This window comes from Haemaphysalis longicornis, unplaced genomic scaffold, assembly GCF_048455015.1.
Source record: "Haemaphysalis longicornis isolate Haplotype H1 unplaced genomic scaffold, Haemaphysalis longicornis Haplotype H1 scaffold_4, whole genome shotgun sequence".
NCBI classification, from domain to species: Eukaryota; Metazoa; Arthropoda; class Arachnida; order Ixodida; family Ixodidae; genus Haemaphysalis; species Haemaphysalis longicornis.
In genome coordinates, this window is record NW_027526361.1 from 102,582,533 (window position 1) to 102,602,586 (window position 20,054).

A 20,054-nucleotide genomic window follows, 5' to 3' on the forward strand; every position below is an offset into this window, starting at 1 on the left:
TGCTACACTTTGGTAACATTCCGTTCCCCTGTGGGTTCAAGCTTGCTACATAGTAGTAGTAGAAATATTTTATTTTAGAAAATACAAGGGTGGAGAGAGGCTAAAAAAGATTAAAGGGAGACTAGTAGGTGGGGCCCCATGTCCAGGGTTCAGGTTCAGCAGTACCCTGCTTGCCCTTCTGACTAAGTTTACCGGGTCATCTATAAGGTTCAGCTGGCCAGAACTGCCTCCCATGTTTCTAGTAAAGTAGAAGGGTCGGTTTTGGTCGTCCGGGGCCACATGAAACGGCACCCCCCTGTTGCATGGAAAAGTGTAAACTTTTCTTTGCACTGCATGCAGTGTTCTTGTATGCAATTTGGAAACATCAGTGCTAAGCATGACTTGTGAATAAAGGTATTGGTTTGTATTCGCTGTTGTGTCTGCGAATCATGGGTGTTGAGCTCCTTGTGAGGAGATGGAAAAGTCTGCCTGCTCTGTCTGTGTTTGCAAGCTGTTCACTGCACTGTTCTGGAAATGGGGAGTGGTATAAATGGTCGCGTAGGGCTCAGTACATTAGGTCTCTCAGTGCCCTGCTTGCCACCTCATTACTCTCCAGCCCCTTGTGGACTGGACACCAGCTTACATGTGGGCTTTTGTCATCCTCGTGGCGAGAAGTGTTTTAACCGCCTCGGATTGTTCCAGCCGTGACGTTCATAGTTGCTCGCTTGGGTACTCGAATGATGTTCAGTCCTTGATTATTCTTTTCATCTAGCCTCATTATCAGAAGAACGGCTCCGGTCTCGACCACCTCGATGCTCATGTTTCATATTATGAGGCAGTCCTGCAGGTTGCCTTGGTAGTCAACTATAACTGCTGTAGGGTTGGACTTGGTCTCCCAGGATTGCATCTATACAGTGTTAGCATGGTGTTAGAATTTCCTCCTCAAATATTTCATTCTTGCCTGTCTTCTGTAGTGGTGGAGCTTGGGGTCCATATTCTTGGCCAGCGGGAGCATTTTGATTTTGGTGTGTTGCTCTAGGAGGAGGTTGGCTATTGCCTCTAGGATCTTCCTCTCTGGAGGATGCTCCACAAGATGAACCATCCAGTCGTGGTGCGAACAAGTCGTTCTATTTGTGACAAGAGCAGCGCATCCTCAAAGGTGTTGAATTTTCCCAATTTACAGGGTACACACGGTGTTTCGGTTTACTTTAGCCAGAGTTTAAAAATTGCCAATGCACTCCAAGTCGACGCGACCAAATGCATATTGCTCACTTTTGTGTTAATGTGTCATGTGATTTTTTTGTATTTTGCTTAATTAGATAATCAGTCGAGATTAATTGGCCAACTTCTAAAGCAACAAAGGTAGGAGAAAAAATGCCAATGAGAAAGTTGCAAAACAGCTTTTGTCTTTCTATCTATTCAGTATTAGTGTTTTTTAGCTTACTGATGATGCCCACGAAACACAGAAGAGCACAACATGACATGCCTGCACGCGTCGTGATTGCAGCGCTCCCAAGCATTCCGCGTACAAACAACGATAGGTGCAAAGCTACTACCCAAAAATTTGAATATTGATCGTTGTTTTCAGCCAGCATTGCTGGTGCTGCAATAATCATAACCAACCCAGCAGACACCCAAAACGACCAGCCCCTATTTAAGCAGTTCTCGTCACCTCATCATGGCTGCCCCTGCCAAAGACCACATGCCTGACTTCCACGCACACACACCCCATTAAACAAAACAAAACACAGTTGCGAAGACTTAAAACTAATAGCGTGCAGCAGAAAGAACCACAGTTGCTGTATTGCTACTGCTAGGTTGATCATCTCAGCACTGTTCACCATGTTCGGTGTAGATAACACGCACAGCTATCAGGTCATCTGAAAGACTGAGATGACAGTGAGTAGCAGCAAAGGAAAAAAGCTGTCATCCTTCCTCTGCACTGCTTCTCAGCAGCAAAGCATGCAGTAGGATTACGTTAAAACAATCCCGGTTCCCTGTCTGCTACCCCTCAAAGTTGCCTCTTACAAGAGGCAGTAAATACTTCAACAGGAATATAAAGAAAAAGGGCAAAAACAAGCAAAAAACATTTTTACACCATCATTACACTTGTCTTACAAGAAGAAATAAATTATTCAACGAAAAAATAAGAAAAGGAGCAATAACAAGCAAAAAAACATTTTTACCCCATAATTACAATTGTCTTGCAAGAAGAAATAAATTATTCAATAACAACATACCGTATTTACACGATTGTATGCAAGTCAACTTGAATGTAGGTCGACCCCAAAAAATAGCATCTCAAAAAAAAAAAAAGAAAAAGAAAAGAAAAAAATGCGAGCGCCGCCTAGAAAATTGTATCACAAAGAAAAGCGCTTCCGTCAACCCACACGGTGGCTTTACCATCAATGATCGATGCTCCCACAAGAGCCATGCACTCGCGGTATGCGCGGTAGATGTTAAAAAAGAAAAGCTTTTCTATAAGCATCCGGAATAACCATGGGCCGTGGGTTGAGCGGGAAGAACTCATTCGCTGCGAGATGACAACCATCAAAGCAATCGGCAGCGGCCACTGCTGCGCGATACCGAAACAAACAACATGGCGGCTGACGGAAGCGACCGTGTGCTATTTACTTTTGAGCGACTAACCTCCCACCATCGCGTTCGAAAGTGTACTGAACAATGTGATATGATTTGGGCTATGTTAGCGCCGCGCATTGAATTAAGGGATTTGCTAATACTCATTTTGTTTATTAGAGACGAATGAAATGCTTCTTGACACGTTTTTGCACGCGATTAGTGCGCGTCGGCGTAGCGCGGGCAACTTTTGCTTCTACTGATTTTAAGCGTTTTAAGTTCTACCTTGGTATGATGCGTGACGAGCACGGCAGTGGGAGGAGGGCAGCAGTTTGAAAGCTCTCGGGACAGCCGGCTGGCGCCGCCGGAGTTGTTTTAGGATTACCACGGTGGCAGATATTTGATTGGCGCTTTTCCTAGCGGCGCAGATGATGCTTTATAGTGTCGTTTTCGACCACATTATCAGCTCCTTTCCTGCACAAACACCTTCGTTTGTGCCTTCAGTGATATCTTAAAGAGCGGTTAGAAGCGGTCGCAGGAGCTACGCGCATCTCTTCGCGGCGGGTGACGCCGCCATGTTGCCGCCGCCGATCGCATAGCGCGGCATGCGGGTGGTATTCGCAGCAGCGTCAGCGCGGCGCATTTTCGCGAGCAGAAAACGCCCCATGCGGTTCACACTTTAGACCATAACCATGGGAACGAGGGTGCAAAGCTGTCCCCACCTCACAGAACCCCCGATTTCTCGTTTCTGTTGCCGTTACTAGCGGTAGACGGTTTGATTTCGATTCAAGTCGACCCCCCAACATTGGATTGTCAAATTTGAAAAAAAGGGTCGACCTACAATCGTGTAAATACGGTAAAAAAAGGTGCAAAAACAAGCAAAAAAACATCTTTACACTATAATTACAATTGCCTTACAAGAAGAAATAAATGCTTAAACAGCAACATGAGGGGAACAAAGAGAAAAAACAAGCGAAGAAACATCTGTGTACCATGACAAAAATTGTCGTCTGATTAGTGACTCGACAGTTTAAAACCTGGATAATGATACCATATTCATTTGGTTACAGGTTGACGACTGATTTTTTAGAAAGTACCGCCCAATGCAAGGGAGGTTATCCTGCAATAATGACCAAAGAACTAAGAGCAGTCCACATGAAGTCGTCACCGCACACAACGCAGCATTATCAGATAGCATTTTGTTTCCTTCATGCGGTTTTTAACAGTGACAAGAGGCCTACAGGAGACCAACGTACATTCGAATAAATATGGGAACACAATTTTCAGGTGACACATTGTTCAGAAGGGCATGTGCTTTCTTTCATGCATGACCGTGCAATAGCATGCTGACGTAATTTCCTTGCAAAGAAACAACTTTTGACAGTGCACAATAGTTCTGGCAAAATAGGTGTAGGCTACAATTGCCTTCAAAACCACATACGATAATCCACGTGGTACGCTGAAGAGAATGCAGGTGCCCAGTGTCATTTTTAAATCAGCCCGTTCTAGTAGTAAACTTCAACGTGCATATTTTTCCGGCATGGTGCGCGCATCCACGCCTGTTGAAACAAAAAGGCTTGGCGGGCTTCAAATGTAACAGCTCACACTTCCACCCACGCAGTGGGCCAGTGGCTATGGCATTGTGCTTCTGAGCCCAAGGACGCGGATTCGATTCCCAGACATGGCGGCTGCTTCTCTGATGGAGGTGAAAAGCGGAAAAAGCGAAAATGCCCATGTGTTTGAGATTTTGGAGCCTATTAAAGATCCCCAGGCTAGTCAAAATCTGGAGCCCTCCACAGCGGCGCGCCTCATTGCCTGTGTAGCGTCGGCGCATTAAACCTCATAAGTGATGAATAAAGTTCACACTTCCATAAACCGGAACAGTGCGTGACCTCCAGTTTACTAAAAGCACAACGAACTGTCTCAAAACTAGATAAAACTGCATCGGCCCGAAAGTTTACTTCATCAATAGCGCTCGCTTCAAAAGTTGTACATTTCTGCATGATGCAATTATGTAGCTCAGATGTTCAAGTTGACACTGGTGTCAGAAGTGACACCAGTCTACCTGTCGGACAAAGAAACGAAGCAAAGAAGCAGGTGCAAACAAGATGTATCAGTAAAGACGTACAGTGGAACCCCGCTGTGACATCCCCCGGATTACGACGACTGGCTTCTTACGACGGATTACCGCGGTTCCACCAAACTCCCCATAGAAACAATGCATTAAAAACACCAACGATATGACGCTCGGGTGCATGCGGTCCGCTTCATACAACGGAGGACCCTGGCGCAGATAAACCGGCGTATTTCCCACCTTTTACCCTGCTTTGCCCCCTCTTCTCGACCAAGCACTCACTTTCCTCGGCCGCTCTATCCAAGTTTCTTTCTTTCACAACGCTCTCTTTCCCTCTATCTCCGCTCTCTGTTGATCTGTGTCTTTCAAAGCGGCGTTGTCACCCCACTCCCTTTTTCTCTGCCGCCTTTTTTCCATTCCCGCCAGACACTACCGTTCGTTTCTCTTGGCCTTGGCAGTTTCACACTCACTTTTTCCCCTCTTAATTTGCTCGCCCACGTCGGACTTATCTTGCGCATGCAAGGTGCGGGGCTGGTGGGCTTATAAATAGTGCCGGACGGCACGGGAGTTGCGTAGCGCCTTGGCTGGCGGGCTAGCTCAACGCCGTAGAGGGGAGGGGGCATAAAATAAAGTTCCTTTTTTTTCTAACTCGGGATTTTAGGTGAAGGTTCGTAAATCACACAAAAACGCGCTCAATATAGTAGTTTAAATAAGTTCTCAGCCCACCTGTCGCGCAAGACCGTCTACTAGAAGGGGAATCTGTTGGGCTGGGACAATGCAGGCGGGCAGCACGTTACTGCCACTGTCTGGGGAGGAGGAAATGCAGTTGCGGAGCAGCACAACAGATGACGCGCCAAGCGCGTTGCCACAGTTTACACGTTCTTCTAAGGATGCGACGCACAAAAATCGTAATATCATCGAATACATTGTAAAAATTGCCAGACTTCTTTCTGTAAAATAGATAAATAGAAGTGCTGGACATCTTAGCAGCAGTTATTAATAAATACTTCCCTAGTTGCATGCCGTACCGCGCTTGAAACGAAGTACTAGAAGGAATCCCGGAGCAGACGACGTCTGCCGACGCTGAATTCTCGCCACGAGTGGTTCTCTCGCCGCTTTCACCTTTCGCAGGCCTCTCAGATTTACGCGTTTTTCATGTTTCCCAAAGGCAAGTGTTTTCCATCCGTGCTTCCCGAGCATAGGACGGAAATGTGTCGTGCCGAACTGCAACAGTGACTACGCATCCTGCAATTGAAAGGTAGTTACCTTTAAAGTTCCCACTGACTAGGTACGGTTGGAAGTGTGGGCTCGTGCTATTCCCAGAAAAGATCGGGAGTTCACGTCTTGTGACTATGTTTGCGAAAAGCACTTCTTGGAGAGTGACATAGAGAGGCGGCGGTATTACGGTGAACTTGGTAACGAAGTCGTCCTAGACAAACCCAAACGGCCTGTCCTGTTACCAGACGCTGTGCCGTCAATATTCCCAAGCTGTCCCAGCTACTTGAGAGAGAGAGAGCTCTTCTATTCGCCAACTGGACCCGTCGTAACGTGCTCGAATCATGCCAGGACGGAGAACTCGGCTGTTTAATTAAGACGCCAACATGCACACTACTGAAGGCGGTGAGGAAAATGACGCCATGCGTCCTGTCCCCTCCTACGTTGCTCATGAGCCCCGCGGTTGGCAGTGCTAGCACCAATGCTGGGAACGGCGAAGAAACAAGCAGCGCCATCTGCGGTGTTGGAAGCGATGATCACACACACTCTGTGCCCTTACTTCTGGTGTCGCTGACGTGCATACGCAAATCAAGATTCCGAAATTGCAGCCACCTGAGATGTGCTTGTTAGATGAGTTAGTAGGGGAACGAGAAATCGTCATGCCTGGCGTCGCCCGTAGCCGACAAGACGTCGCAGAAGGAGCAGTCAGCATCTGCTTTGTCGAGATGAAGGAGCCATCACCAATGATCCCCTTGTTTGCAAACAAGTCTTGAATTCACGGTTTGCAAAGGGAGCATAAATGTGAGAGAATGCCCTACAGCGCGAGGTCAACAGCATGGTAGTGAATGTTCCCACAAGTACCCAGAATGCTATTGACGTTACGCAAATGCTCGAGACCTTCCACAAGAAACCTGTATGTCGCGGCGGTCCGGCAAAGGAAAAATTTTCCACGATAAAACTCGAATGTGGCTCCGTCCATGCGACCGGATTTTGGCGGCATAGAAGGTGTCCCATGCTCCTTGGTGGCCTAGAAGATCAATGCAGTGCGTGCAAGACGTTGTCCAGCACATTACGGGTCCACAAAATTCGAAAGGAAAAGAGCAAGAAGCAGACACGAGTACGACCTTCCTTGAGTTCAGAATTAAGATTGAAAAGCCTTGCGAAGGCGGTATACTGCCTGCTACCGCTCTAAGAAATTGCTTTTGGAGAGGAAAAAAGCTTTCGAAGCTGACCTAGTCAAATCAAAAGAGCAGTTGAATGAAGTGAACGAGAACAGCTTGAACGAGTTCATGCAAAAGGCATGCTTTCCAGAGACACAAACTATGCTCCTGAAGTGATGTGTAAAAGCTGCTAAAACTGTGTTGAAATGAGGAATGTGTTACAATCAAGACTTCCGCCACAAACTTACCCCAATGAAATTCCGATGCGTGAAGAATTCGTCGGCGGCGTCTGCCCATGACGGCAGCCGGCTATGCACTGACTGACCTTGAACTGGCGAGCCTTTTCGGAAAACGTGCCGCGCGAATTTTCTCTTTGGCACCTCGCGCCACATGGTGCCTCAGTGCCGTGCCTGGCGCTGTGACGTTATCGCGCCGCCGGAGCAAGCCCTATTACGCGTGCTCAATAATTCTTGCTCCGTGACCCGCACCTTGGTCATACAATGCTTTTGCACGGTCCCTTGAAAGTCGTATTATCGGGGTTCCACTGCATTTGATAACTACTGCCAGGGAAAGCCATAATACTTTCACCTTCAAAGCACGGAAGTAGATTTAAGTGCCCAGAGGGATTTTTGGCTATCGAGCAAACATACCAATGAAATGCAAACAAAGTACAGTGAAACCCCAATAATACGACTTTCAAGGGACCATGCGAAAGCGTCGCATGACCGGGAGCGGGTAAATGCCAGCCTAGTAGGCTGTCTCACGTGATGGGTGGGTTTCAGGGTCCCTGGTGCGAAGAAGGGTAAGACTAGAGTCACTAAATAAGGTTAGAGTACCGTCACTGAGGCACGCAAGTGAGCAGCGGTGGCCATTTTGGTGCTTATCAATGTTGCCAGATTGTCTCTTCTACCTTCTCGCCGCTAACTTTGACCGGGTCGCTTGTAAACAACATGGCCGGGCTGGCGGGGCCGTGCAGCCGGCGGTGGTGCCTCGAAGTCAGAAGCTACTAGCTAATGGTCTCAAAATAATACTTCATACGCACAATTTTTTTCATTTAACACGCCGACGCTAGACAGGCGAAGAGGCGCGTCGTAGTGTAGGGCTCCAGATTAACCTTGAAAGCCTGGGGGATCTTTGACGTGCGCCGAAATCTAGAACGCACGGTCGCTTTCGCTTTTCGCCTGTGCAGAATCTTTCAAGTGCACTGCAAATAATTTATAGTAACAGAGTGCCAACACCGCGCAAGCATTTGTAGTAGCTCACAGTAACCCTTTTTCTGCCCGGTTTCTCCGAACTTTTGCGGCAGAAATGTCGCATACGGGCGCTGCGAATTAGCGAAAAACGGTTATTTCGGCAAAGGCAACCGCGCCTAAGATAAAATAACGCTCGGTGCAATGACGAGTGATCCACCTAAACGACCGTTTAACTTGGAGGCGAGCGATAACGATCCGCAAGCCCAAATATTAGCAACTTAGCCCGTGTACGTCACCATTCGATTTGCAGCGTCAGTTTGTGCGCATGTAGCTAATTTTCCGGTTGATTTCCGAAAAGCAAGTTTTCCGCTGATTCTGCCAGTCACCTGGGAAATCACTTTCAAGAAGCAGGCATTAAAATTATCAAGAACACAAAAGACGAGCTGAACCCGCCCCATGCTTTGGATTTTTTTTTTTTCGGGCGAAACTGCGAATTGCATCAGCAGGTATGTATTCCGGGCACAATCCCTACTCTTGCTAGTCACTAAATAACCTTATGCAGTAACGCTGGCTTTTACCCAGCAATGCGCGCTGTTTGCGACAAGCGCAGGTTAAATTTCGGTTAGCCATATCAGAAACTCATAAACATAATTTAGAATAGCTTGGTAACGTTTTTCTAGTCTGCAACTTAGAGGACATACCTAAGATTCTTCTCTTATCCCCTCACAGCCTCCTCTTTCCTTCTGGAACAGGATGGCGATTCGCATGGTATCTTAACTAGCTGCAGTCTGTGTATGCATTTATTCTGAGGGCCTGTTAAACATGGTAAATGCATTCCTGGTTGTACTAGTGTCACTAGCTAGTACCACTATATAAAGTTTGTGACACCACTAGCGGCTAAATTTCGATGAATTGAATTCAAAGGACTTGAACATGTTTCATTTGTCAAGTTTCCTTTGCAAAGAAAATGCAACTCAGTCATCAAGTGCCAAAATGGATGCTTTCAGGAAATAAAACTCACCAGTAAACCCTACCTGATCACAAAACCCCCATATAAGTGCTGGTTTTTGTACGCACTGAATTCAGTGAACTTTAGTGAGCGGCTATCATTTAGCGGCTAAGAAAAATTCAGTAATGCAGCCACCTCTTTTTCTGATAATGGACGTTACTACCTAGGTGATGCAGAACGATGCTTGAACTCTCATTTGGCTCGAAAAGTTTTTAACACTTCAGCCCGTTCAGCACTAACGCCCAGGTCATTTTTAGCTCCAGTTAATGGAGTGCAGAAATGCCTCACATATTCCGGGAGTATTCTTTCACTGCTGAAAATCAAAATACTATCAGAAGGATATCAACGATGAGCATATGAAAGCAGAGCGGGCAAAAAAGAACAACTGAATGTAAAATAAATATTTATTGAAGACAACGGCCTCAAAAAAAGAACACAACCAATCGCAGTTCAAAAAAATCTGGAAAAATTCATTATGAACTCTAGCAAGCCTTTCCGAGGACAATGAGGCCGATTCCGAAGACGACTTATGCCAAACGGCATACTATCGCAATGAAAAGAAGAATGCCTCGAGATCACAAAAACTATCATAGCAGCAGAAAAAACCACACTTTCCCCTGAAAGAAAGCAAAGTGATTGCCATATAAACAGGAAAACTCTGCTGTTTTATTGCATAACTTAACACAAAACTGGTACAAAAAGTAGAATGCAAAGACCCCATGACTTGCACACACACACACACAACGCATTTATCCAACAAATATTCTGTACACAGTGACTATGCATTTGGTAGCATATCAGTACTTGGCCAAAGTAACACAAGGAAGAATTTTGTATGTGCATCTATGTGCAAAGCTGATTATGTCACACTTGAAAACTATTACCCCGAGGATGAAATCACATTACTTCACAGTGAAGTCACATTGCTACTGAACTATAAAAACAAACCTTTCCAAGAACGTAATTATTGTAACTTAAAAAATTTGACAAAAACAGAGTTTCTGCACTGTTTGAAAAGTGATTATTGTGAAGTGAATATACGTCACACAGGTACATGTACGGAAGTGCTAGAAGAAATGAAGTTGGCAATCGATTTCGAATTGCGGCACTACACAACTACATCATTTCCATGAGGAAATTGGCCCCAGCCATTTCGCAGCAGTAGAATGGGCTTTTCCAGCCCCTGTATTCGAGCAACAAACATGTGAACATTAAAGAGACACTGAAGCAATTTGTAAACATTGCAGGATTACTAGCGCAAATTGTAGTCTGGCCGTGTTTCAACCACTCTCACTGTATTTACGCAACTTTAATAAGCAGAAAAGTCAATTCTTCACGCTTCAGCTAATTCGGATTCGCAGCAGAAATCAAAGGCGCACCTAAAAAACTTCGAGATTGGAATGGGAAACGAACAAGCTTGTGTGCATCTCAAAAGAACAAACAAACAAAAAAAAACACCACACGGCATTGCTATACAACCAAGTGAAAGGCAGAATGCCCACCTGTGGCCATCAATCTAGCGAACAATGCAGACAACCAAGGAGTTGTCTCTTTTTTTGCCCTTGTGTCGAACACTGTCCAGTCAATCTTCACACTGTGTTTGTGCGCGTCACATGCGCGCAAGCGGCATTGCAATGGCTTCTCCCACACCAGCCAAAATTGAAGGCGTGAAAGTAGGAGAATCGCGAAAAGAAGTTATGGAAAAGTTCAACATTGAGAGGAGCCTCTGAGTCCTAACGTCAAGAACCAAGATCAGATTATGCATGCAACAAATAACAGTGACTTGTATAGCAGTGTGATGAAACGGCTTCAAACCCTGTGCTGTGCGAGAGCTTTGTTTGCTTATCGCAAAGATACCTTCCCTGTCGACATTAACAAACAATCACTCACTCATGCCCTCGCACTAATCCTTTTCATCACACAGATGGTCGCTCCCGAGCCCATGCTCTCTGTTTGCACTCCTTTTCGTCATGTTTGTTGCTCACCACCACACATCTGGTCCACACGCATGGTCACTCCCAAGCCCATACTACTTGTTTGCACTCTTTTTCGTCACGCTTGTCACTCCCCATCACACTACCCACCACACACCTTGTCCACGCGTGGTCACTCTCAAGCCCATACGCCACTCATTGCACTGGTCTTCGTCGCAGTTGTCACTCTCCTCATCACACATCGCCACTCTCGAGCGGTCTTCTTGCGGCACTTGTCTTTGCTGCACTTCTCACTCTCCCCATCACATGAACCCTGTCATTTTCCCGGGCACACTGCTCGTTGCATTCCTCTTCCTTCAACTCATGGCACTGAGCCGGGGGAGCTAAGACATTGTGCAGCTGAGCACGACATAGCAGGTTCAATACTCCGGCCACAGCAGCTGTCTTTCCGCAGGAGGTGACAAACATAAGCTCCTAAGTGTATGAGATCCCAATGCACACTGAAGATCGTGAGGTTTCCTAAATTCATCCTGAACTGACTTGCCGCGGTGGCTGAGTGGCTAAGGCGTTGCGTTGCTGATCCCAAAGATTTGGGTTTGATTTCTGGCTGCGACGAAAACAGAAAATATCCGTGTGTTCGAGATTTTGGCACACGAAGTTTACCCCAGGTGGTCAAAATTAATCCGGAGCCCTTCACTACGGTGCCATAGCCCGGGTGCAGCTTCGATGCGTAAAATCACACAATCAATCAATCATCCTAAACTGTACATCGGTGCCTTAAAGGAGCCATGAAGAGAAAACACAAGTTTGGTTCATTCAAAAGATTGTCTCGTTAGAATCATACTGACACCACTTTTAACGTAAACTTCGCTCAAATAAGCTACATAATTAGGAAAAACGGGAATGGTCATGCGACCCACCAGCTCATTTCCCGCAACAGAACCTGTGATGTCACATGGGCTAAGCTCTGCGATTGGCGGAGGCTGGCAGAAGCAGACGCAAATTAGGTAGAGCTTACAAACTAGACGAACGAGCGATTTGCGCTTAAATTTAGGGCACATTCTTTACAAAGCAATAAGAATTATGGGACAAACAGTGGAAGTTACGAAAGCACATGTAAACATAGAAGTACTGATGCGTTCTGCTGTTCGTACTGCGCACAGCATGCTTTGGTTTAGCTGCACAGCACTACGGGGCTTGGGGTTGTCGCAGACGACACTGGCCGATTGACGCAAGCAACGGTGTCTTACGTGACCCCATTTGTCGAGCGAGCACTGTTTCAGGGAACGAATATTTTCTCCCAGAACAAAAACAAGCCAGGTTTAAATGCGGGCAAAAACAAACCAAACGCTTGCCACGGTATGGTGGCGCCATCTAGGTTACGGAACGTAAAGAAACGCGGGAACAAACCAACACCGCTGTACAGGGTGGAGACAATTTTTGAACGGTCCCGTGCCGCCGCAATTGGGCCAACGGGCTCAACGCGTTATTCTTTTCATTTCCCACGAGACCTAGCAACGCGAAACAGACAATATGATTCAAACTTCTTCAGTAAACCGCGTTGCGGCGATAATTTTAGCACGGTTTTGACACAATGACTTGCTTCGGCGGCGAGCGAGCAACCGAACATGGCGGCGCCAGCGTTACGTGTCTCTACCCTGTACGGCGGATGCGTGAATGAAGGTACTCTAGGCTGCAGAGCGGTCGGTTCCTGCGATGTCACTTGGGACCACGAAAACGCACGATTGAGCGGGAAAATCAAAATTTTAACCTAAATTGTTTAATTTCTCAGTGAATAAAGCACCGTTTGTATCCGGACAAGCGCTGGGGGCACTATAAAACACGAAATCTTTCGAATAAAACCAACTTGCATTTTCTCTTCATGGCTCCTTTAAGTTTGCCTTTTGTTCTCCAAACTGCTGCCAGTTAACACACTAACGAATCTGAGAGACAGCTGCCCTCATTCCAACACTTTTCGATCCACATTTTGCCTTTGCAGTTTTTGCCTTGCTGTAGCTTTCGTAGGGTGATCCGCAACCGAAGCATGAGGAAAGCCTGTGTTAGGCGCTTCTGCAAGTCGTGGCAATGTGGAAAGCTGTTCGCGAGTTGGCATTTGTCCAAGGCAGCATTTGTGAGTGAGGCGAGAGAAACTGTTAGAGCGTCATGTTCGTGTGCACGGAAAACACTATCCGCATGCTGCAGCAAGCTCACGACATGACCTGATGGACGTGTGAGAGGGTTGGGTTGTGACAGTGAGCGGTAAGACTTCAGCTTCAAAAGCTGCTCATTCTGCTCCACGGGCTCTGCCTGGAGACACTCTCTGCATGTGTCACAAAGCTTGAATTTCTTGCTGACACTATGCGTTACGTACCCCGCCACATAGACAAGAGACTCCATTTGTACGTCATTAAGTGGGGGAGCATCATCGTCAAGAAGGCTGTCAGTTAGGAGCTCAACTTCTGCTGCCTCCACACTGTTCTTCTGAGCTGCCTTCTTCATCTCGACAAACTCGAGGAGGTCCACAGAATCGTCTATGTCGTAGCTGCCCTTGCGACTCGGTTTAAAAAACTGGCTCAACATTATGAGGCGGAGCATCAGCTTGAACTCGAGTGCCCTCGGCACCGGGTGCCTCGACCGAATGCAGGAGAACAGATTCTCCAAGGCATCCTGCGTCAGCCTGCACAGCAGCACGAACTTAAACTTGTGCACACTCAGAAGCTGGTGCTGAATTTGGAGAGCACTTGTTGTACTAATGAGTACACCTGCTTGTACGGGCTTGAACTGGTCCCTTCGGTTGCTCTTTATGGAGACATGAGCAAAAATCTCCATAAACTCCCTGAGGAACGCCACTGCCTCATCATAGCGTCAGGCTTAAACATGCTCATAGCGGTGCCGATGTACCGCGACGTCATCAGGGTGAACCACCGGTACACCCGCTCAACAAACCACGCTGTGGTTAGGGCCTCCTCCTCCATCCGCCCAAGACTCACTAGTACGCGTATAGCAGCGCCAACACTATGGTTGAGGACAGCAACCGCAGATGCCACGTTCATTTTGGCAAAATGGTCCTGGTCCAGGTAGGCCGGCTTGAGGTGGGGGGCCAACTTGAGGTTGCGTTCGGCATCAATATCCGCCAGCTTTCTGATGTGCTTGACTGACACCTGCGAGATGCACAGAACATATTTGAAAATGGTTTAGCTTAAACTGCACTAAAATCCCCCAGCTCAAACACTAACACACTATCCCTACGTTGATAATCATTCTAGCGATCGTTGCTGTGCTCATTCTTGCGTTCGATCACCTCTTTTGAAATCACCTTGGATGACAATCCGTAGCACAATTTTTCACCACACTATCATCCTCTCTTGCACGTTTACCTTGCTTTTCGCGCCGGCCTTGATTCTGGACGGCAGCGAAGGGCGGTCCCTGCCGCGGCATGTGTGGTGCTAGCCGTTTTGTGCCCCGTACAGGCATGCACGACCGGCAAGTGTGCGGAGCGCTTCCGCGCGCATAAAACGCTTCATGCTTTCAGCTTGCTTGATTTCTTCTTAAAATCTTATTCAGCTAAGCTGTCGTCACAGCCAACAACGTTGATCGGGAAAACAAAAGCCTAGAGCGCTGTGGTCCCACAAATTTCCTAATTCCCTTATAATAATGGATCAGGAACTTGGGGTACCTCCGTATTTGTTTGAGCCCGTCGCTTCGCGTACAAAGCACAGAGCACCCGACGACACGGCCTGCCCCGCGACTACTCGTGAAGGCAATGTAGTAGCCACGGGCGCTCGGGTAGGAAATTTCCATGGTATCTAGGAGCCGCTTTAGGGAATCACGCAGTAGCATTACGGTTAAAAATCGACGCAGAAGCAACTCTAGACAATGATGATTAATAAAGTGCAGGTTACACGCCTGCTTAATTTGGAACTTCGCCCAGAAAACTGGGACACAGCGAAGCGGCGGCGCACGTCGCTGGCCGTCTTCCGAATATGACGCTACTTCCGGTCGCTGCCGCTGTTTCTCGCTCTTCCGGCGATGCGGCAGGGAGCGGTGGGTCAACTTAAACGAGGAATACCGCTGTCCCCAAGCTAAAAATGACGAAAAAAACTTTACAGGCATAAATTGACCAATGTAATAATTGTAAAAAGTAGAGCTTTGCCCGGTTTTAAAAGCATGATGGGGCTAATTAGTAATGATGGGCCTAATTAGTAATTAGCCGATGATGGGGCTAATTAGTAATGAATCAGTGGCACCTGTTTCATTTCAGGTTGGGACGATGCAGCATTGAAGCTTTTACCTCAGACCTCATCACATGCTTGAACCTTTAACAGAGTGCTTGAAATTTCCACTAATTACGCTAGCTGGCATACTTTACGGACAAGACGAGCACGGCTAGGTGCCCAGCCTTAACCTGGACTAGTTTGGTTGTTTTGAGGTGAACACACGTACATGGAATGCCACGTGCAAGGTACACCTTCAACTGATGTCTAATGATCAAACGTGTACCGTGATAACATACTAAAGCTTGTTCGGCACCACAATTTGAATATTTCAAAAACAGCGCAGAGACGAAGGTGTATGGAGTGACAAACTAGGGCGCTATGATTTGTCAATTGTCTCTGGGCTATTTTTGAAGCAGTCAAAGCGTGTATTGTGCTCTTGTTCTGCTTATAATTTCTGCTTCGTCTACATAAAAAAATGAAACAATTAAAATCTTCGGTTGAATCTTTGTCGTTGCCATGCCTAATTTCATCCTGTACATACCTCGTGACTGCTTCCACCCATACTGCTTGCAAAATTGCTTAGCTTCATTGGGAGCTCAGGTGAAGGACGGTCATGCATTCAACGCCCGAGAACACTGTCACCAGAGCACATCACCGTCTCTTATACTCCTCAAGAAGCGCACAGCAGGCCTAGGTGGCATGTAAAACCACCGCCTCATCTCACACGCCAGAGCCACATAAAATATCGTCGCAGCCTTGGGTGGAGACGTTTTCCTAACTCAAGCCGCAGCGGTTTGAAGCAACGCAAGACATAAGAAACTCCCCGCACAGGGATGATGCTGAGATAGCATGAAGCAAGCCGCGTTATCCATGGCGCTGTACGTGCCTGCCCAACCGTACAAATGGAGTTGGCGCCATTTGTGTGTGTGGTGAACTTGAAACTGGCCCACACATACCTACATCTTATGAAGCTATGTTCACTTCCACACACACATATGCTTACCTGTCTCAATTGGCTGAGCTTCGCCATCCAATGGAGGAGGTCATACTCCATGTGCTTCACCTGGGAATGGGCGAACGGCAACAGAGGCAGCAGGTGCATCGGCGGCATCCAGTGTGTCTGAGATGCCAAAAAAATAAAAACCATACATGTCATCGAGATAATGCATGGTACAATGCTCAGCAGTGCATCAGCTAAGTGACATACCGTGGGCTTGTTCACTGCCTGGCCTCCTCGGAACCTTCCCCTTAGCCCGTTTCTGCTGGTTGTTGGAGGCTTCGATCGTTGGCACAGCATTCCACTTGAGGAGCTTTCGGCCATCAGCCCTGCCCGTTTCAAATTGGCTGTCTTCAAAGTGGTCCTAACAAACAATTCAATACAATAAGCAAACAAGAAAAGTTTTATCAAATGCAGAACATTGTGTGAATGCTTTCTCGCTTGAACGTCTCTCTGTCAACTTCACATGAAATTGAAACTGCTAAATTGCGCCCCACAATACGTCTAACGGCCTTATTCGGCAGCATCATGTCGAAATTCCGAGTTTACAAGCCACACAACAGATCGCAAGCAGTATACCCGCAATTAGTGATCAAGGCATTTTAGAACATGCCAGAATGCTAACGCTCAGTGGCATTATAAATGTAGGCTGCGAAAATATTTTGAAAATTTTAGTGTACGCATAACTTAGTGCACACAGAATGCTTTTGTTTTGTTCTTATTTTTTCTGAGAGTTTCGTGTTATACTACAGAATGCACAACCTCGTAGAATTTATCTAAAGTGAACAGGCCATGCTTTATACCAGAATTGGCAACAGAATGGGGTGAAGGCGTTTGTGACATTAATAACACATCTGTGGGGCCTACTTGGTGCCGCATAAATGAGTGGGAGAGCGCCTAAACATTAAAAAACGAATGAGGACGAAAGAACATGGCGAAACAACGCGCGATTTGTAAAGTTTAAGCGCTTTCACTCGTGACAGTTCGCGGTGTACATCAAACCAAAACTTCCAAAATCTTCTGGAAAGTTCCGCACTAATTCCCGTGACCCCTCCGTGAACGTTAAACTGCCGAATTAAAATTTATCCAACCATTTCGGATTCTCGTAATGGCAATCGCCCAACGGGATGGAACGTCCCACGACATGCAAACGTCCGGGGCGGGGACGAAATAACTTAAACGGATGGCGGTATTTATTTTGGCAGGCGCCTCGTAGGCGTTGTGAACCCCCCCGTACCCTGAGACATATATGTTAATTCCCTGCGAGGCCACATGCACGCATTTCACCTTCAATTTCCACGTATGTGAATTCTATGCCTCTATGAACTCTAAGACAGGCGTCGTCATATGCGTGCCGGATTGTGAAATTGCCGTACTCGCTCGCTGGCGCGCGGCCCAAACTCTCTCACCGTTTCCTTCCCTTGCATACTATTTTCTCCCCCCTGCACTTTGTAAATTCTCATCTGTTTAACTACGCCTCCTGCGTCCACATCTCTTGCCTACTTTTATTCCAGCACAACTCCGCCAGCACCCGGCCGACGCGTACGTTGTCGGGCCGCGTTGGCGAGCGAACGAGTACAGCAATTTCACGACGCATATCGCGGCCCGAAGACCGCGGTCGGACGTTCGCGGCGGCGGCGGCCGGTCTCGCGAGCTCATTAGCTGCGAAGCGCTCGGCACGGAATTCTCACAACGCCTACGAGGCGCCAGCTTTTATTAACTATCGCGAATTCACTTCAAACAATCTCACCTCACAAATCCTGGAGTACGGGGTGGGCACGAATTCATCGCGGCTGACGAGTTGCAGCCACACGCGTAGCCGCTCGCCGTCCTTTTTCCCCAGCGGGCAGCGCATGAAGCGTTTTCCATCTTCCTGGGAGTTGTAACAGCTGAGTATGCAGCAAAACGGCATCTCCGGACACACTTCTGCAGCTAAAATGCTGCGAAGCGTGCCAAGCGCGGGATGGTTTGGTCGGTTTGGTTCACGTTCGGAACGTCGGTCGCGCGCAGCCACAGGGCGAACAGCTAGGACTACCACAGTTGACCGACTGAAAACGCACAAGCAACAAAATGGCAGCGCCCATGAACCGTCGCAGTGTAAACAAATGTCACGTGTCGCGAACTGACCAATCATCTTGGCGGCGGCACGGAACAATGGGAGAAAAGAGTGCCGATACTCTAAAACCGTATATAGTGACACTAGGTAAGACGACAAGGAAGCAGAGGGGAGAAAGCAAGGAATTTCTAGTAGCTGGAGTAGATAGAAGAGGAGAAAGGAGAAGGAAGACGAGGAGCAGGTGGAAGGGGAGATCGTGGTTCATGGCGACCGAAGGAGGAGGAACCATAGGCCTAGGAATCCGGAAGACACCAGTGGCTCCACCCCGCTGGCCGCAGCACCGATGTGCACAGGCACCCACACACCAACGGCTTCATCCCGGTGGCCTCGTCCCCGCTCGGGACAGAGCGCGCGGACAGTATTCTAGTATAAGCACTGACAGGGCATTTGGGGCTTTTGGTATGCTTTTCCGACACTTGTATTATTTATTTTTCCTACCTCTTCCGTACCTTAACCTCTTTCAAAGTCTCTTTCATGCTTGATTCCTCTGTGTCCAGAATCTATTCTTTTCACCAACATGACGCGTGACAGTGGGCTAAGAAGTCATTTAAACTACTAATATTTAGCACGTTCTCGCATAATTTGTGAACCTTCAGCTAAAACTTCTAGCTGAAGCTGTGAATATTTAGAACCTTTAATTAAAAAAAAAAAACGTATATTTTGTGCCCCCACGGTGTCTGCACTACCCCGCCAGCCACGCGCCACATGCTACGAGACCCCCACACCATCCGACGCTAAATGGGGACATGTCTGCAGCCGGACTGGTGACGTTGCATGACGTCAGCACATGGTCTGGTGGAAGGAAGCATTCACACGAAGGATAAAGCGAGCAGGCGACAGCGTGGACGGACAGAGCATATTCTCAATGTGTGGACCGTCTGCGCGAGGCGAAAAGCCCAACAGGTTCAAGTGGTTGAGGGGAGCAGCAAAGATCGACGCCGACCAAAAGCGTTGTTGCCTGGCAATGGCCGTAGCTAGAGTCACTAAATAAGCTACCCTCGGTAGCGTTGGCCACAGAATGAGCCACGCAAGATCATGGATGTGCTGAGTGAGAACCACAGAGCCAGAATATATAGGAGGGGAAACGGCCCATTGCCGCAAGTGCGGGCGAGCGACCAGATAACATCACAACAAAAACCAGGGTGGATTGCAAAGCTTCGTTGCTGCGACGGCAAAGGGGAAGGTAGCGGCACCTGATGGGCAAAATGATAGCGGCCGCAATTCATTCCTTGGTTGCTCAGTGCAATGCCGAAAGCGGCGGCTGTGCAGTTTCTTCAACCGTGGCAGTTGCCACTAGCTTAACCTATGACGAGCGCTTGTGACATTATTTGACGTGCTGGGACGCCTTGTTTCACCTCCTATTTTATTCTTGCTCCGTGGTGAGAACACACAATGAACGCTGCGATCAGTGTGTCGCCCACTCGTGCTTGCGGCTGACAATTCAAATGCCCCTGGCGCAAAAGCCCTGTACCGCCATGCAACCGCACCGAACAAGCACGCGATCTCAATATGCCCCCCACTGCTCCGAGCAGAGAGACATGGTTGCTAGACTATCCAGCCTTGTGCATGCCAAAGCACAGTAT

The 20,054-nt window shown here is 47.6% G+C and overlaps 1 protein-coding gene and 1 pseudogene across 2 annotated transcripts in view; both read right to left on the minus strand.

Moving 5' to 3' along the window:
* The window catches only part of LOC144179199 (uncharacterized), a 78,647-nt pseudogene that overhangs the window by 46,664 nt on the left and 11,929 nt on the right, over positions 1–20,054 (minus strand). The window lies entirely within an intron of this gene.
* LOC144179185 (uncharacterized) lies at positions 9,594–18,966 on the minus strand. The gene is made up of 4 exons (XM_077707438.1): positions 18,106–18,966; positions 16,566–16,719; positions 16,362–16,478; positions 9,594–14,302 (listed from the first exon to the last, which is right to left on the minus strand). The coding sequence occupies exons 1-4, from the start codon at positions 18,222–18,224 to the stop codon at positions 13,943–13,945; spliced, it is 750 nt and encodes a 249-aa protein (XP_077563564.1). The 5' UTR covers positions 18,225–18,966; the 3' UTR covers positions 9,594–13,942.